Genomic DNA, 18,694 nt, shown 5'->3' with positions numbered 1-18,694 from the left:
CAACTCTAAGTCGCCTATAAAAGGTGGATACAAAAATGCTAACAAAGAAAGAGGTTACCAAAGAACCGCACGACCTTAAAGTGCTAAAAAAAACGAGCATTAGACTTCCGAACAGAAGAGAGATTTGAAGACATTTTCTACCAGGTCCACATGTTCAATAGGTACAAGAAAAAACAAAAGGAATGTGGCAAGAAAAAAGTATGTATTAATAGAATACCGTGGATAGTACTTATATTTATTCATACAATAAATTACCATGAAAATAGGCAAGGAAGTAGAACATTACAGCTCCAACGAATCAAGCTCAAAAAACTCTACACTAAATTTAAACATTATATACGATAATGATATAAAATTAAAAATATACAATGCAAATAGTAGAAGCATGAGAAAGGGCGGTAGATTTAGACTCAACGAGAATTATAAGCAGCTGCTTGTTCAGGGTCATAAACAATGCCATGGACTGGGCCTCTCTCTCCAAAACGACGTCTCTGTGAAGCTGATCTCAAAGAGAGGGATCTTAGGGAAGCTAACGGCTGTACGTTAGGGGGCACTGGCAGTTCTTCGGAGTGACCGGATATGCAGAGAGTACCTGAATCATCTTGTTCCCAGTAAACTTCTACCATTATCCCGCTTGGGTTCTCTGCTGTCTCTGTCCCTGGAATTCCCACAAATCTTGATCCTACTGGTATCTATAATGTCAAAGTTTTGAATGCCGTCAGGGAAAAATGAGGCAGCTTTCATATAATCATCCCATTGGAAAAGACAGTTGAAAATAATGTTCCTAAAAAGCTTAATGATGGGTATTATACCTCAACAGTGTGGCCAGATGTTGTTAGAGTCAGAGACACCATAGTTCCATCAGCTGCAGCACTTTCCAACTCTGCCTGTTTTGCAATGTTCAAGAATACTTCTTCAAGGGTAGTAAGACTGAGTTGGATATCAGATATTCCAAGCTCTCCCTTTCTCTCTTCAAGTTCATCAAAGAACCTCTGCTCCACCATCGTAGATTGTTAAGGAATGTGATTTAAACAGGGTAACAAGCTTAATACATCAAATCCGCACAACAAATTAAAAGATTACCGTCAGAAGCTTTTCTCTGTCATGAGGAATGATGTAAGTTAGAAAAGATTTGTGCTCTTCCTTGGGTAGAATATCCAAGCGCTATCATCATGGCAGGATTTTAGTTAGAAACTAAACGTGTATACGTGGTATAAGGAAATTTAAGGTCAGTTTAGTTTTCTGAACATACAGATTTGAAGAAGTGCTTAATTTCTTCATGGCCAGTTGGGGTAATCAATACCCCATTACCATTAGGAGGAGTCTGTCCGCCGTTGCTATTGGCAAAACTAACATTCGCAACAAAGCCAGCACCAAATCTTGACTTCAACCTGATTGAGGTTCCAATGCAGCGGAGCCTTCCCTTTGCCATGATTCCAATGCGGTCACTTAAGATGTCAGCCTCTTCCATGGAATGTGTTGTCAAAAGAATGGCACGTCCTCTCTTTGCACCCTCAATGATATCCCATACGTGCCTCCTTGTTATTGGATCCATTCCAGTTGTCTGCATTAAAGTTCAAGATTTTGAGTTCCTGTAAACATCTCACTTATCTTTATGGGTTACAATTAAGTTGTGCATACCGGTTCATCTAAGATGACCAACTTCGGATCACCAATAAGAGCTATGGCAACACTTAATCGACGTTTCATTCCCCCACTGTAACTACCAGCTCTTGTCTTTGCAGACTGAGTGAGTCTTACTTCTTCCAACGACTTCTCAGCAATCTATTTCATTAAATGCACATCGTTAGGTGAGAATACTAAAGCACAAAAGATGGAGGTGTTTAGGAAATTACATACCGATTTTATAGAAGATGGTGGAAGGCCTTTTATTGTAGCAAAAAGATGGAGGTGTTCTTGCCCAGACAAGACATCCCACAGTATATCAAACTGCGACATACACAGAAATCAAACAAACATGAATTTGTTCAGAGACAGGACTTGTAGGAAAGCATCAAGAAGTTCTGTAAGATGTACCTGTGGACAAACACCAATAATTCTCCGAATGTTTGCCATGCCAACAGAGTCACGAACAGAATATCCATATATTGATGCTGTTAGGTAAATATATGGCTCAATAAATAGTTCCCTTCAATCCAGTGGTATTATGTCCAATAAATAGAATTTGAGATCACATTACCATCTCCACCAGTCACCGGTGTAATCCCAGTCAAACAATTGATTGCTGTGGTTTTCCCAGCACCATTTGGTCCAAGAAGACAAAATAGTTGATCCTTAGCAAAGTTCACCCATAAGCCCTGAATTTTATTTCAGTATTATATTATTGCGCCATTCCAACGGGCCATTTATAAGTTTCATTAATTTGCTGATGCAAATGAGAGATAGAAATTTATATTTGTTACTATAACCACGTTGTATAACTCATTTGGCAGCCAAAACTTCAAACCAGAAGAAAAAGAATATCAATGCATCTGGCAACAATTTATAAGATGCTTTTGTATGTCCAGAAAGTTATGCTTCCTGTTTAGTCTGCCAACCTCAACCAAAAAGTGGAAAGAGTTATTTACCCTGACAGCATGGTAAGGAGGAGTTTTCTTGCATTTACAGCAGCAAAATGAGTTGCCCTTCCAAGCTCCAGGATATGTCTTTGCAAGGCCACGTATTTGAACCGCAACATTTGAATCCACTATTCCTTCTGAAAGTTGTCGTTTCACTGTGTTTTCCTCTTCAAGGACATCTTCATCATCTGGAGTTATCGGTTCCAATGCTGGAAGTGAACCAAAGCAACTGCAGATGCCACCCTCTACCCAAAAGAAAACAGATTTCCTAGTTAGGATCAGTTTGAACTCCAGGAGAAAGACATGAGTAGAAAACATGTAGTTTCCAAATTTGAATACCTTCAACTTTACTTCCTCCTTTCCCTGTCCAATATCCTGGTCTCAAAAAGTAAAAGACTGACTTTCTCACACCAGCGGCATTTGGGATGATGTTGTCGAGGTAGATGGCCAAGAAAACCCATAAGAAGAATGTTCCCACAAGCCATAAATAAATATCATTCTGTCAGAATCAGAAATTCAAAAAAGATGGTCAAAGTCAAGGTCTTGTTATGTCTAGCAAATGGACTATAGTCAATTGATTAAGCATTAAATTGATAACATACTATAGTTATGACACACTCGGTATCATTTGGGGCACACTCTGTGCGTCTACTCCAGCTGATTCCTGAATCTCCTGGGGTGGAAGTGGCATCAGAGAGCAGAGAAAGAGCTTTTGCAAGAAGGTTGGGCGGGAACAAGGACCAGATGACTTGAAAAAATTTTGAGAAGTCGTTTGAATAAGGAAATCCAAATGCTGTGACAAGCTGTATGGAAAAGTATGATCCATCACTGTGAATTACTGAAGTTATTTAATATTTACATAGAGCTTATGCAAACGCATCATTACCTGAGTGAGAAATCCAACAATAAAGATGGAGAAACCCACAGTAGTGGATGAAGACGACTTGCTTATAAAGGCTGATAGCATAAAAGCAAATCCAACCTAACATAAAAATTAATGGAAGAGGGTTTGAATGATTAATTTTGGTGGTAGGTAGTGTTGGGAGAAGAGGTAAGATTAGAAAAAGATGAATGAATTGAAGGACAAAGGACTGTTGCAGAAACTCCCATACCATATTGAGTTGGAAGAGGAAAAAGACGAGAAACACGATCGCAAAGTTGTTTTTAGAGAAAAAATCAAACTGAAACATCATTCCAAACAGAACAGTTAAAAGAGATGCAATGAGCGTGGTAATTCCTTCCCATGTGAGCCACGACAGCCAATATGCAGTATCATACAGACCCATCATTGTCATTGCCTGCATAGAAGTTGAGAAGGGAAGGTTTTGTTAGAGACAAGGAGACAACCAAGAATATGGTAAATGATATAAATATTCCAAAACATAGACCTGGCGAAGTTTGAGCTCTTTTTCTGTGATCAAGGAACTAATTTGAAGTACAAAGCCAAACATAGCAATGGCTAGGAAAAATGTTGGTCCAACAGTATTCACTGCAGAGAAATTGTCCACTGGAGGGTGTGCAAATTCCATGAAGTTGATAACCCAGCTAAAGTTGGGAACTGAATAGCAACAAACATTCCACAGAGAAATGTTGGTCAGATTACTGTTCTTAAGAAGTAAAAACTTCAAAAATTTGTTAAATCAAGCATTGATTTACGCTTATTACCCCCAATCAAAGATCGAGCAATTTCACGTTCTGCAGCTATCTGGAGCGGAATTTGAAATTTAAACGTGGGGTCTTCGTAGTGTCCTCTCCTTGCCACAGCGGTAGAATTAGTTTGTATACCATAACTAATCACAGTTCCATTTCTTTCAGTGAAATGCAAGGCACCAGGGCAAGTCATAGGGTTGTTTAAAAGCCATCGATCTACTTCAGCAGGTGTACCAAATGATCGTACCTGTCATTTGGCCATGTATAAAAAAATCACAGAATGCACTTTACTAGTTTACTTTGTGAGGATTCCCATTCGATGAGGGAAAAAAAAAGTACATAATTGTAATTTTTTTAAAAAAAGTACAGAACATCTGAATATTTGATAAAAAGAAACAATAATCTAAATCCATTCGGACAATTTCACCATCTTTTGCTGCTGGTAGTATAACGATTTTCAGATGCATTCTCATTACTAGACAAATCCTTATGACATTGAGTTTGGAAGTTCCTTTATTGTTGATTCTCTACTACAAATAAATATACAGTTCTGAAAATCCTCTCTAATTCATAATTCTAACAAAACACCTGACAATTTGTTAAGAGAATTCTAGTCCAGAGAAGGAAGCAGGGCATCATGAGAAAAACAGTAAATCTTCTTAGCTTTTATAAGGTTTATAATCAGGGTATTATGTTTGTCTACGAAAACCCCAGTTTTCGAATAATCCCTTTGCGTCCAAACTACGCAACGTCGTCATTGGTCAAAACGAAGATCCCCAAAGAAAACTGACGACTAAAAATCAAATTGAGCATCGATAAGAGTAGGCCTAGTAAAGAGTGATTATAAGAACTCAGAATTTCGAAGAACACACCTTATCCGGAGGAATCGGTCGGCCGGGATTATTGGCCATAATAGCGCCGACAATGCTGCGAACCTTGGCGCTGGAGCTGCCGCTAAACACGAAATCATAACAAGGAAGCTTGATGTAGTACTTATCCTCGCAAGGCGGAATCGGAGGGTTAGCCAGAAGTTCCGGATTGCGAACATCGTTCAAGGCAGTTGAAGAGCTAAAGCGAGCCTCAATAGCTTTCTGAATACAAAAAATGAGGAATATGAAAAAGAGAGAGGAAAATAGCTGGAGAAAAGTAGCCCTCTTGCTCCGCCATGAAAGCAAGAGATTCTTCTTGAACAGCGCCTGGTATTGCTGAAGAAGAAGCGGAAATCCGCTTCTTAATTCCATGTGTATTGCAAATTTTGGTATCGCTCCTTTGTTCTAACTCGCTCTGGTTCGTTGAATAAGTATCAAATCAAGGAAGTCGCTGAAATTCAGTTATAAATTGGCTCGTTTTTTAGTTGTACAGGCCGTCGATTATATATAGGGGTTGACGAAGGAGATGAATGGGCTTCGAAATTGGTGTTCAGATTCGCGGAATTTACCATATCTGCCATTATTGGGTTTTTTTTTTTTTTTTTCTTGCTCGTATTCACACGAAACGGCGACGTGTGGATTTTTCAAATTCAGACCTGAGAAGAAGAATTTCCTCGATAAAATAAACAACAGAATTCTGATGAAGCTTCCGTTATTACTTGATTCCCTTTTTGCCCTTTCACGGTCTCCAATTAAAGTATATAAAAAGAAAATTAGTAAAAGAATATTTTTTTTTTTTTGCAAAAAAAAATAAAAAATTTAGCCCTACTTTGACCAATATCTAGCTCTATTCGGTGATAGGTTTTAATATCATTTGTAACATCCTACTCTCAGTAGATATTGTTTATTTTAGCTTGTTACTTATCGCCGTCAACCTCCGAATTTTAAAATGTATTTGTTAGGGAAAGATCTCTGCACCCTTATAAGAAATGCATTGTTTTTTTCTCCAATCAATGTGGGATTTCACGTACGGTTGAGTTTTAATTCCTAATGATAAATTTCTATTTAATATATTTTTTTTATGTTATAAATCTTAAGATATAAGAGCTTTTTATAAGATATAAAATAAGAAAAAAAATCATGTAAAAGAAAGGGTGTGGATGGGAAATCGGGAAGGGTAATTAAGTAATTTGACTATCATATGTCACATGTGGGGACACGTTTGGGATACCCTTTGCCCTTAATGTCAACGGCACTTGAGGCGGGAAACGGTAACTTGTGGAACAAAAAATCTTTTATTTATTTATTTTTTTTTAATTTCTTGATAAATACCTACCAACCTTAATTGAATTAACATTTTTATATAACGACTCAAAGTCACTACTAACAGAAATTGTCATTTTAAGTCTTCTCCTCAAAATTTTAAAACGCATCTGTTATAGAGAGATTTTCACATCTTTATATTTCATTCTCTTTCTAAAAGTCAAATTTCTAAAAGTCACGATCATATTAATGGTTCTTATATTGAAATATAATAAAAGAAAGGTATCTCAAAATATAAAAAATAAATAGGGGTATTGTATTTGACTAGATCCACCATTTATATTACTTTCATTTAGTAAACGGTATGATTATTGACATGATAAACTAATAATTCACGTCTAATTCTTATGAACTAAGCTCTTTAATTTTATTTCAAACAAATATTATTTTATTTTATTTTTCAATTATATCAATTATTTTGGTCATCGGAATCGGTCCGAGCTCCTAATACTACCGTCTCATACCGCTGTTTTATTTTATTTGAGGCAATTTTTTTTATTAATTTTTAAATAAATATCACGTTTTTCCATTTTTTTATTCTAAATATTGAAATTAAATTTTTTTAATATCAAATCTTATTCCATCATATTATTCCAAAATAAAATTAGATAAAATAAAATCTTCTTCAATTACAATTAAATATTTATATATGACTAATCAACGTCAATAAACTAATTATTTTAAAATAATTAAAATATTAAGGCGTTTGAAGAAGAAGTTTCAATACTCTATATATATTTATATATACTACGTTTGACCCAAACATTAATTTAATTATTAATCTACGATGACATGTACATTTATTCCACAAGGAGGAAGGATTAAGGTATTTCAAAGACGCGTCAGGGATATTTTCGTAATCTTGCTAAGGGTAGTTTCGGTAGAGTGAGACAAAGCTTGGCCGCCCGGTTAATACCATTTTCGAAATTTATGCCAAGAGTAGGGGTGATATTGTAATTCTGCATGTAGCTTTGACCACAGAATGGCATATAAATTCATTTCTGCTAGCGAAACAGAGGAGCTAGCAGACATAGGACTAAGAATTTTAAGAAACTCAAACGAAAAGAACAAGTTCTTAGTTTTGTTCGTTTGGGAAGTTGGAACTTTGGTTGATTGTTGGAAAGACAAGGGAGGGGCTTGAGGATTCTGGTCGCTGAAGCTCTTTGCTTCTTTGGGGTAAAAATGGCGGATCATTCTGTTGGTCCCGCCAGTTTCTGGACTCAAGCCAATGCTCTGCTCAGGAAGAACTTGACTTATCAGGTCTGTCTAATATCTCTTTCTCTCATTTATGCTTTCGATTTCGTTGTCAAATCCATACAACTTGGATTCTATGATGTGGGTTTTCGTTTTGTTGTTCTTTATTTGTTGATTTCTATGGCATTAACAAGCTTCAGTTTTTATAAGATGGGTCTTAGTAAAGTAACTCTTATGTTTTGTGCTGATTTGTGGTTGTTTGTTTGCACATATCTGATTGTGAGTTTCCCTTTTTTCCCTCCTCAGAAACGTAATATGATGACGAATGTTCGGCTGATTTTGTTCCCGTTTCTCCTGTGTTTGTTACTTGTACTCATTCAATCATTAATCGACAATGAATTGGACAAGCCCAAATACAGATGTGGTTGTGTATGCATTGATACTAATGCAGATGGTACCTGTGAAGAAGTTTGTGGAGTTCAATATTCAACTTTGGAACAAGCTGCCAGTTGCCCAATTGAAAGCCCACCCGAATGGCCTCCTTTGTTGCAAATGCCACCTCCCGAGTTTCGTGCAGTTAGAACCAGTTTTAATCCATTTATGGACTTACCGGACGAGTCGTGCAGGCGAACGGGGACGTGTCCGGCAACTGTACTTTTCACTGGAACTAATCAATCTCTTGGAGAAAGTATGCTAATGAATAATCTCTCTTTGCATAGGCAGTTGAATTCATTGATGTTTTTCTAGTTCGTCATGGATATTTATGATCTGTCTCTTTGTTTGGCTAGTTCTGGTTGGAAGCATGTTCACAAATTCATTCAATCTGGATTCAAACAATGTTTCAGATAGTCTAGCTTTTAATGTGGTGGTTAGTAATTGAATCTTTCTCTCTTCCCATTGTATCATTTTGATCTTAGTTTGTGTATTCGGTATCTTCTATGTTGAACTGCTCAACCTTTTAGTTTTTTTAAATGCCCAGGGCTCTAGCACGATGACAGAAAATAACAATTTTCTGGAGCCAGCTTTTGCTTCAAACCTTCCTTTGTATAATGTGCAACTGCAGTGCACGGGAAACACTTCTCGGACTGTTTCTGTTCCTGTTTTGTCGGTCGAAAAGCCACAAGGTAAGCACTTTTTCTCATTATTTTAGATATATTTCTCTGAAATTCCACATCGGTTGGAGAGGGCAACGAAGCATTTCTTATAAGGGTATAGAAATCTCTCCCTAGTAGACACGTTTTAAAATTGTGAGACTGACGATGATACGTAACGGGTCAAAGCAGACAATATCTGCTAGCAGTGAGTTTGGGGTGTTACAAATGGTATCAGAGGCAGACACCGGGCGGTGTGCCAACGAGGACGTTGAGCCCCCAAGGGGGTTGGATTGTGAGATCCCACGTCGGTTGGAGAGGGGAACAAAGCATTCCTTATAAGGGTGTGGAAACCTCTCCCTAGTAGACACGTTTTAAAACCATGAGGCTGATGACGGTATGTAACGGGCCAAAGCGGACAATATCTGCTCGCGGTGGACTTGGGGTGTTACAATTTCTCAATTTTCCTCTAATGGGTTGGTTAGATTGTAATGCAAAAACAGAAACTAGACAAGGCTGAGTTCAAAGCTCGTGCGTAATACTCATGATCAGACACTCATCAATCCACACAATCAGTTATAATAAGATAAGAAAAAGGAGTGTTATTGGTATAGTCCTATGTATTCAATGTTCTTTGTTTTGCTTGAATGTAGAGGTTATATGTGCTCAAGGCTTACATTTGTGGCGCAACAGTGCATCTGTGGTCAATGATGAAATGTATAAAGGATTTCATAAGGGAAATTCAGAGGGGAAAGTTAATGAAATCCTTGCAGGTTGGTTAGCTTGTTGCCTATTGCAACGTTGACATAGTAGCTTTCTTTTTCTTTGGCTATTATGTTAGAACTCATGGGTTTATCCTTTTCACAGGTTTTGATTTCTTAAACTCAAATGCAAATAGCTTTAATGTGAGCGTTTGGTATAATTCAAGTTTCAAAAACGACTCTGGGAATTTTCCTCCGGCATTACTGCGTGTTCCACGCTCGGTGAATCTGGTAGGCTTGTTTATAATTCTCCTCTATTTCTATTTCTCTAGAGGAGAATGTATGATAAACAACACTGACTCTAGTGATGGTTTTGCAGGCAACCAATGCCTACCTTAAAAATTTGGTAGGACCAGGTACAGAAATTCCTTTCGAGTTCGTCAAAGAAATGCCAAAGGCGGGATCCAAGCTCAGGCTCGATCTATCCTCTTTGCTTGGCACTCTTTTCTTTACCTGGGTCGTTCTGCAGCTTTTCCCTGTAAGATTATTTCCTTGTCCGAAACCGAGAATGGAGTTTGAGATGTTTGTCCTTAAGAGAATTGCTTAAGTTATGTTTCTTGATGTTACTGTTGATGTAGGTTGTATTGACATCATTGGTTTACGAGAAGCAACAGAAGCTGAGAATCATGATGAAAATGCACGGCCTTGGCGATGGGCCTTATTGGTTGATCTCTTATGCATATTTCCTTACAATATCTGCCATTTACATGCTATGTTTTGTGATATTTGGCTCAGTTATAGGTACATCTTTGGCTCTTCTCTACTCTTTAGAGTTTTACTGCTAGATTGCTGCTTGCTTAATCCTTTGATATTCTTGCAGGGCTAAAATTTTTCACCTTGAATGACTACAGCATCCAAGTTGTGTTTTATTTCCTCTATATAAACTTGCAAATTTCTTTGGCTTTCTTAACTGCAGCATGGTTCACAAATGTAAAGACTGCTGCAGGTATACACACCTTCATTCTCTGATAGCTAATAGCCATTCGTCCCTTACAATTTATAATGACACTTTACTTACCTCTCTTTTCATTTCTGTGTTAAACATCATGCAGTCATAGCTTACATACTCGTGTTCGGAACGGGGCTCTTAGGTGGCTTCCTTTTTCAGTTTTTCCTTGAAGACCCATCATTTCCAAGTAAGCTGAAAACATTTCACACAAATGTTTAGTCTTATTTGTGATGGTTATCTAAGAACTTAACATGAACTCATTTTCGATATGTAGATGCCTGGATTATAGTATTGGAGTTATACCCTGGCTTCGCTCTGTATCGTGGATTATACGAGTTTGCACAGTATTCCTTCAATGGAAACTTTATGGGGACTGATGGAATGCGATGGGGGAACTTGAGCGACGAATTTAACGGGATGCGAGATGTGATGATTATCATGGTTGTAGAGTGGTTGTTGGTATTTTTGGTTGCATATTATGTAGATCAAATTTCATCCTCTGGTGGTGGGAAAAGTCCTCTATTTTTCTTGAGAAGGTTTCGGAAAAAAGCTGCGGCATCGTTTCGGTTGCCAAGTTTGCGAAAGCAAGGTTCTAAAGTCTTCGTTCAGATGGAACAACCCGATGTCATTCAGGAGGTAAACACAGCAATTCTTGGGCAACAATTGGGGAACAATGCTGTTCTAGTTTCTGCAGTCTGCAATTGATCAATTGCTTAAATCATATATATGATTTTATTTGAATGAATAATTGTTGGTTGGTAGCATTAACAACAAATCTACTTTGTTTCCGTAGAGGGAGAAGGTTGAACAGTTAATACTCGAACCAGATACGAGTCATGCCATTGTGTGTGACAACCTCAAAAAGGTCTATCCAGGAAGAGATGGAAATCCTGAGAAGTTTGCTGTAAAAGGTTTATCTCTTGCTGTTCCTCGAGGGGAGTGCTTCGGCATGCTTGGTCCCAATGGTGCAGGAAAAACCTCATTTATCAGTATGGTAAGATCAAATCTTCAAGTGATCATAAAACACTTCTGTTTTGTCTGGACTTATCAGGTCATACGTTCTTCCCATTACATATTTTGCGTACTCATTAGCTTGGATTAATATAGATGATTGGCCTCACAAAGCCGAGTGCTGGCACGGCGTTTGTCCAAGGTCTGGATATACGAAACGATATGGATATGATATATACCAACATGGGTGTATGTCCACAGCATGAGTAAGCTCAATGTCTCGTGCAGCCTGCATATTTTGTCTCGAGATTAAGATCTCCAAAGTTCTTATCTTTTTCCTTCAATTATGTAGCCTGCTATGGGAACAACTCACAGGAAGAGAGCACCTACTTTTCTATGGTAGACTTAAGAATCTACGAGGCTCCGCACTAACTGAAGTAAGAATACATCCTTATCTTAAAATGATCGATCGTAAAATGATCGATCGTAAAAAGTTCAAAGCGGATCTCAATAGCTCATTGATGATTGTTCTTTTTCGAAGTTTTGAATTCATATTTTCTAACTCAATCTTATTGCCACAGGCAGTGGAAGAGTCTTTGAAGGGTGTCAATCTGTATCATGGAGGAGTTGCTGATAAACAAGCTGGGAAGTACAGTGGGGGAATGAAGAGGAGGCTCAGTGTTGCTATTTCACTAATTGGAGACCCCAAAGTAAGCTCCTTTCATCTGATCTTCTGATAATCTTCTTAGTTCATTGTTAGTCCTAATACCAAATTCATTGCAACTCTATCAAGGTCGTTTACATGGACGAACCGAGCACTGGGCTTGATCCAGCTTCAAGAAACAGTTTATGGAATGTTGTGAAGCGCGCAAAGCGAGATCGAGCTATAATTCTTACCAGTACCTCTCTTCTCCTTCTCAATGAACTCAATTTATCATCACAAAATGTTATCAACCAACCTCATTTTTCCTCTATTCTCAGCACATTCCATGGAGGAAGCAGAAGTCCTCTGCGACCGATTGGGAATCTTCGTAGATGGAAGCTTGCAGTGCATAGGAAATCCTAAAGAGGTACTTAGAATTATGTCCCAAAAGCTTCAAAATCCTCAAACCTATCTGATTGGCTTTACTGACATGACTCTTGATACGTACTTGAATTGTCTTTTCCAGCTCAAAGGTAGATATGGAGGATCTTACGTATTCACAATGACTACATCTGCGAATCACGACGTCGATGTCGAGGATATGGTAAAGCATCTGTCTCCCGGTGCTAGTAAGATCTACCACATTTCTGGAACTCAGAAATTTGAACTGCCGAAACACGAAGTCCGAATCGCTGACGTGTTTCAAGCAGTTGAAAATGCAAAGAGTAGGTTCGCCGTCTTTGCTTGGGGTCTGGCTGACACAACATTAGAGGATGTCTTTATTAAGGTTGCACGAGGAGCACAGTCGTTCAATGTTCTTTCATGATGCTTGTCTCTCTTTCATTCCACGGACATGTTTGTCTTGTTATCTATATGTTTGAATGTGTATCAGTTCTTTTGAGAATTTATATGTATAGTTCATATGACAGTATTATTTCTTTGCCTGTTGGATACATTTTTGTAAATTAAGATTGTCTGTAGAAACATGTTGGTTAGATGGCATGGAGCTAATAAAGTATCAGTTTAGTTTTCTTCATGAATCCTTTTCTCATCTTAGATCCAAGAGTTGAGTTGGGAACCTTTCATCGAAACAAACACAACGGTAATATACTAATTTTCATCTCAAATGTTGATGGTCGATTCGCTTACGCTTACATTTTCTTTAAACAAAAAAGAAGAAAAAAAAAAAAAAACAAGAACATCCATCGGGCCATTACTAACATTTCTCCAGAAACAGGCATCACAACTCCATAAAAGAAAATAACTTGGGATGTTTATGTAGAGGCAATTTGTTCTGCTCAATGACCCGTTGTGGTTGTCTTCTTGAAATCAATCTTGTCTACCTTAACCTCTCCATCGATGAGTTCGTAAACGTAGACCACAACACGAAGGCCATCGATGTCCATGAGGACAAAGCTCGGGTTGACGTCATAGGTGATGCTGCTATACGCACCTGTTGCAGATCCGGGGTTAATCACGACACCTCCCTCATGTTTGTAAGCTGTAAATTGATGGGTATGACCAGTGACAAGGATGTCTACGTCTAGCTGCCTCTGCATCATGGCAAGCGAGTCTAAGTCTCCCCATGGAATAACCTACAAACAAAAGCCAGCCACCAACAAATAAATGCCAAATTTCTACATGATAACACCACTTATTTTCTTGTGGTGACTTCTGGTAGCAAATATTGAAGAAATATAACTTGCTGTTCATGGTTACAAGAGACAATGAATCAAAAGCTCCAATATTCAGGCTCTTGAAGTTTATAATGGTAGACAGTACCTGATGCCCATGGCACAGTCCCAATTTAAATTGTCCAATAGTCAGAGTTTTTGTCTCTGGATAACGCATTTCTTCATCATATTCGCCCCGTGTAATGTGCAAATCAGGACAAATAGTTTTCAAGTAGTCGTGAACTTCCTGGAAATGTCAATAATAAACTTTAACCATCACATCAATTTTTCTCCCAAGGAGATATAAACCAATTCAACAACACAGCTCCATTTCTTGTACGATCAATTAAACAAATTACATGCAAGTTGGTGATAAACATATTGATCAAAGCCCCAAAAGTTCCAACCCATATATGATGAACAGAGAGATCCAAATAGAAGTTAATGCTCATTCCAACAACATGAACTTGATGTTTTCTATTAAATCATGAGATATTTAATGCAAACAAGTTTCCCAGAAAAGGATTTCGAATCCACAGTTTTCCTTTTCCTTAAATCTAAGATCTTCAGTCATAAAGCTTCACATTTAGAGTTAAGCCACAAGGAATGTTGAACAAAGATCATCATTACAAGTTGTAAAAGTTTGGTTTAAACTAAAATAACCCAAAGGTCCAGTACACATAATGGACAAAATTTGGTTCAAGTTAAGAATGGGATGAACTTATATGTTGATTATCTAAGCATTTCAATATATGGGGGAAAATCCACTGAACTACTACCCAATTGGTGATGTTACAATCATCACAACAGAATACTGCATTGTCCCTGGGAAGTTTCTCCACATCTTATGCAATTTAACGGAACAAAAGAATGTTACCAGCATGACCTCTTTACTTACTCGGATGATGGATCCTTGGAATAAGCTTAAATATGATATAGTCAGCAGCAAATAAAAAACAAATGAATACTGTATCAAAAGAAGAAAAAATAATGCACATGAAACTATCCAGGACACTTTCTAAGGAAAAGATCATGATGAAATCAGACCCAAAAGGAATTAAAATCATCAGTAAGATTAATGATGTAAGGGAAAATCAAGACTAGGATAGGACAGATTGAGGATTGAGGATTGAGGATTTCCATGGAAAGATGAAAATTGAATAAGAAGATTTGAACATACTTTGATACAAAGGTTGCCGGTGCAGATTATGTGCTGAATCTTGCCAGGAACAAGCATAGACTTGAACTTCTCCGGCAGGTCAGGGGCTCTATGTGGTATATGCAAATCCCCCAAAGCCAACACCAACACCATTCTCACTCCAAACCCACTTTACAATTCTGTCAAAAAAAAAGAAATCAGCTAAGCAAGACATACCCAGAAGCTGATCATCTGAGGAATTGGGCATGAAATAGAACAGAATTGAATGTAAAAAGTTATAATTTCTGCATCTGAATCAAAAGAACTTCACGATCAATAATACCAGAGGGGTTTGATTAATTGGCGGAAGCCGGCATTAAAATGCCTCCCTGTCGAGCTTTGAACGCCGTGAAATTTCAGGAAGTAGGAATTGTGAAGGAAAAGCTTGAATCAGTATCGGAGAGAGCTACGGAGGGGTCAAAATTAGGAATTTTGGGGAGTGATATTTATCGTTTGACTAAACTACCCTTTCCCCTTTTGATGAAATTGGGCTGAAAGCCCAAATAAATGTGGGCTGACAGCCCAAATAAATGTGTGGGCTTTAGTTTGGGCTGGTAGGGTGATGAGATGGGCTGGGCTTATGGCGGTTAATAAATTTTCCTAAATTAGCATGCTTAATAATCATTAAATTACATACTACTCGAATTAAAATCAATTAAAAATGATCATGATTTTAAAAAATCATTAAAGAATTCCATCCATTAAACTATTTTATTTAATAAAGAAAATATCTAAATTGATTTGGTTCGGTCCCATTTATCCTTCCATTTTTTTTATTTTTCTTGGCTTTCCAATAAACCATTATAATAATTTTACAATTAGTTATTAAAATATAATGATTATAAAAATGTCTGCGGTAGATTTATATTATACTAATTTAATTTACCTAAATTTACCAGAGAAATATTATAGAGATAAAAGACTATGGGGAGATATTTCGGAAACGGTATCCAAACTCCGTGGCTAGTCTATGCACTTTGCAGAACCGTGTCATTGCCTACAACCCCGTTCTTTCTTCACAAAGCAAGTGTAAATGGCATTAATTGTTGTGATGGTAGAAAATGTTGGAAATCAGACACTTGCTCAACCTACCCTGTTGAGATCGGAGCATGACTAGGAAGCAAGCTCTTAAAAAAAACACTTATTTTCTCGGGAGATATTGTGATTTGTGGATCTTCGATCGAGAAACCGTATCCAAGCTCTGTAGCTAGTATGTGCTCTTTGCAGAACCGTGTCATCACCTACAACCCTTTCTTTCTTTACAAAGCCAGAAAGTGTTAATGACATTAATTGTTGTGACGGTAGAAAATGTTGGAAATCAGACACTTTCTCAACACAACACATTGAGATCTGAGCGTGACTAGGAAGCAAATTCTTAAAGAAGCTCTCATTTTCTCATTCCGCTACATTGATTGTTCGTTCCAAATCGTGAGATTGAGAATGGAGTTTTATTGATGAATAATGTAATAATAATAAGAAGAGCTTTTACAAAGTGAGAGATTCATTGTAAAACACAAAACTACGTCGTAACGGTGGAGTAACCAAAACCAGACATAGCAAAAACCTCAAAACTTGGTACTTTTTGTCTTGTCTTTTATCATCTCATCTCATCATCATCATCATCTTCCCTATTGCATCAATAAACTCCTAATAATGGCAGCTTGAGCCGTATCCGACGTCGCCAACAATTCCGCTAGTCTCTCGCTTAGATCGTCCACCTCTCGGTGTAGGCTTCTTATGTAGTTACACGTCTCTTGCAACACGTGTGCTGCTGAACTCTATACATTTAAACACAACATCAGAACAAGAACAAAAACAAGAACAAGTACATAGGAGGAAAGAAGAAGCCACCTTATCGGATTGTCTGTGGCGAATCTCGGGAAGAAGCTGCTGCAACTTGGAAACGAGGTCGTTAATTTGGTCGTCGGTGATCCTCGAGCTGCCTGATTGCCTAGATCTGGATCTTCTAGTGGACATGTTCGTTGAAATTAAGGTAGAAGGAAGGTAGGTGAATGATAAGCAAGTGTGTGTTTTGGCACAAACAAGTAGTGTGGTTTTGAAGAGTATGAAAACCAGTTTGCATGGGAACAACCACTTCCTTCACCTCTTTTTATATTACTGCCTTCCCTCTCTCTCCTCTCTCATCATTTCATTATTAATTTCTTGACCAGTCAACCCTATAAACTAATACTCTTTATGATGTAAAGATTCAATTTTTACATCCACACCCAGAGACGAGAAACGACGTAGTAACTGACGAAATGCTTTGAAGAGTTGAAAATAAGTGTAGATCCGGAGATTCCCGAATACGTCAACCTTTCAAACTTATGCTGAAAGCAAAATGGGAGCAGCCTAAATTGTGAAAACGGGATTGTGGGAGAGCAACACAACGTCGTGCTGCACCCTAAATGGTGAAAGTCCAGTAGCCAAAAACATCACTAGCTTACGCTCTGACCTGAGTAGCATGGAGCACGTGGAATCTCGTGTGAATTAGTAAGAATTGACATATAATTACTAAAATAATGAAACGAATAACAGCCTTGCATGAACAAAAATAATGTGATGGGGTTCTGTTTTTTTTTTTTTTTTTTTTTTTTTTTTTTTTTTTTTTTGTTGCTACTCATCGTATGATTAATTAAATAAGGTCGTACATAATTAAGCGAAAAAATTATTTTAAGAATATAATCATTTGGTCTTAGGTTAGGAAAAAAGATTAGGTTAATAATTAAAAAGGATTAACATAAAGTGACAATTAATTACACATATAATAAATTTGATAACATCACATAATTCAACAAATTTATAGAAATGGGGGAAATTAAAAGAAGAAATTTAAAGGGAATAAAAATAAAATAAAATAAAATAAATGGGAAAAATTAAGTGCAAGTTGATGGATAATAATTGAGAATCTTTGAGATGGCAATAAACAAAACCCTGATACAGAGACGACGTAGAAAGTTTGGATTTTTTTTCAATGAACACACAAACTAAATTAATAATAATAAAATAAATAATAAATAAATAAAAAGCTGTTGTTTTTGTGTTTCTGAATCATTTGGAAAAACCTAGACACCAATCAACATCAATTTTCATCACCACGTGGATCTGACTTCTCCACTCCTCTCATATTAATTACCTTTAAATTTTCAAAATCATCATTAATTAATTAATTAAATTAAATCACGACCTTCTCCAATGATATGATATTAAAGCTTTTACTTTTGGTTTTTTCTAAATATCTCGTACCAATCGAGATAGTATTCTTACTTAATTAGCCAACGTAGGACTCCTCGCTCGAGGCTTATAAAGCCCTTGAACAGAAGCATTTTTCGTCCCTATTTCCATTTCTAGCAGTTCTTATCGAGCGGCCGTTTTCTCACCCATATAAAAATAGTAAAATATTTTAATGAATCTAATAATTGGAGCAAGATCGGGGAGAGGGCGTGTGATTTTTCCATCTTTGGTTCTGGTTAGCTAACGGGAAGAAATCTCTAATCGCTCCCTTGTTTGTATGACGGTTCTTCAAGTTACGAGTTAAACAATGATGGAAGATGTAATTTAGATAAAAGAAGGGGAGATATTAAAAAGAAGGGGGGGTCAGCAAGCATCGCGGGGCACATGAAATGGATGGGAAAGGACAGCGAAGAGCGTGTCAGGGGGAATTAATGAATGAATATGGGATTGCCTTCCCATCTAAAAACCAACAACTTAGGCCTCCAAAGTTCATCCTTATTCTATTCTATACTCATCCTTATTGCATATGCTTAACATTTGTCTTCTTCATTCATTATATTATATGTTTTTTCTTTGCTT

General features: G+C 37.3%; 4 protein-coding genes across 4 annotated transcripts; 1 reads left to right on the top strand and 3 right to left on the bottom strand.

The window, feature by feature from the left end:
* Positions 1–185: 185 nt before the first annotated feature.
* On the bottom strand, positions 186–5,591 carry ABCA2 (ATP-binding cassette A2). Its single transcript, XM_023676180.2, has 16 exons — positions 5,102–5,591; positions 4,245–4,476; positions 3,968–4,137; positions 3,692–3,877; positions 3,466–3,561; positions 3,182–3,382; positions 2,919–3,078; positions 2,589–2,824; positions 2,201–2,318; positions 2,038–2,114; positions 1,861–1,950; positions 1,642–1,785; positions 1,253–1,564; positions 1,084–1,164; positions 813–992; positions 186–692 (listed from the first exon to the last, which is right to left on the bottom strand). The coding sequence occupies exons 1-16, from the start codon at positions 5,468–5,470 to the stop codon at positions 411–413; spliced, it is 2,934 nt and encodes a 977-aa protein (XP_023531948.1). The 5' UTR covers positions 5,471–5,591; the 3' UTR covers positions 186–410.
* A 1,859-nt stretch (positions 5,592–7,450) lies between these two features.
* On the top strand, positions 7,451–13,209 carry LOC111794060 (ABC transporter A family member 7). Its single transcript, XM_023676179.2, has 18 exons — positions 7,451–7,681; positions 7,922–8,303; positions 8,404–8,483; positions 8,595–8,739; positions 9,360–9,479; positions 9,574–9,698; positions 9,787–9,945; positions 10,046–10,208; positions 10,288–10,413; positions 10,520–10,603; positions 10,691–11,052; positions 11,210–11,410; positions 11,524–11,633; positions 11,720–11,804; positions 11,949–12,077; positions 12,161–12,266; positions 12,349–12,437; positions 12,537–13,209. The coding sequence occupies exons 1-18, from the start codon at positions 7,604–7,606 to the stop codon at positions 12,834–12,836; spliced, it is 2,844 nt and encodes a 947-aa protein (XP_023531947.2). The 5' UTR covers positions 7,451–7,603; the 3' UTR covers positions 12,837–13,209.
* Positions 13,091–15,311, bottom strand: LOC111792140 (vacuolar protein sorting-associated protein 29). Its single transcript, XM_023673471.2, has 4 exons — positions 15,165–15,311; positions 14,864–15,021; positions 13,793–13,930; positions 13,091–13,605 (listed from the first exon to the last, which is right to left on the bottom strand). The coding sequence occupies exons 2-4, from the start codon at positions 14,993–14,995 to the stop codon at positions 13,309–13,311; spliced, it is 567 nt and encodes a 188-aa protein (XP_023529239.1). The 5' UTR covers positions 14,996–15,021; positions 15,165–15,311; the 3' UTR covers positions 13,091–13,308.
* Positions 15,312–16,277: 966 nt separating this feature from the next.
* LOC111794038 (transcription factor ILI6-like) lies at positions 16,278–16,947 on the bottom strand. Its single transcript, XM_023676150.2, has 2 exons — positions 16,733–16,947; positions 16,278–16,659 (listed from the first exon to the last, which is right to left on the bottom strand). Exons 1-2 carry the CDS (start codon positions 16,856–16,858, stop codon positions 16,510–16,512), a joined length of 276 nt encoding a protein of 91 aa, XP_023531918.1. The 5' UTR covers positions 16,859–16,947; the 3' UTR covers positions 16,278–16,509.
* Between the last annotated feature and the right edge of the window lie 1,747 nt (positions 16,948–18,694).

The sequence above is a fragment of the Cucurbita pepo genome, chromosome 4 (assembly GCF_057944985.1).
Source record: "Cucurbita pepo subsp. pepo isolate OVF chromosome 4, ASM5794498v1, whole genome shotgun sequence".
Lineage (NCBI taxonomy): Eukaryota > Viridiplantae > Streptophyta > Magnoliopsida > Cucurbitales > Cucurbitaceae > Cucurbita > Cucurbita pepo.
Note: the sequence above shows the minus strand (reverse complement) of the source record. Positions and strands in the feature narration are given on the sequence as shown.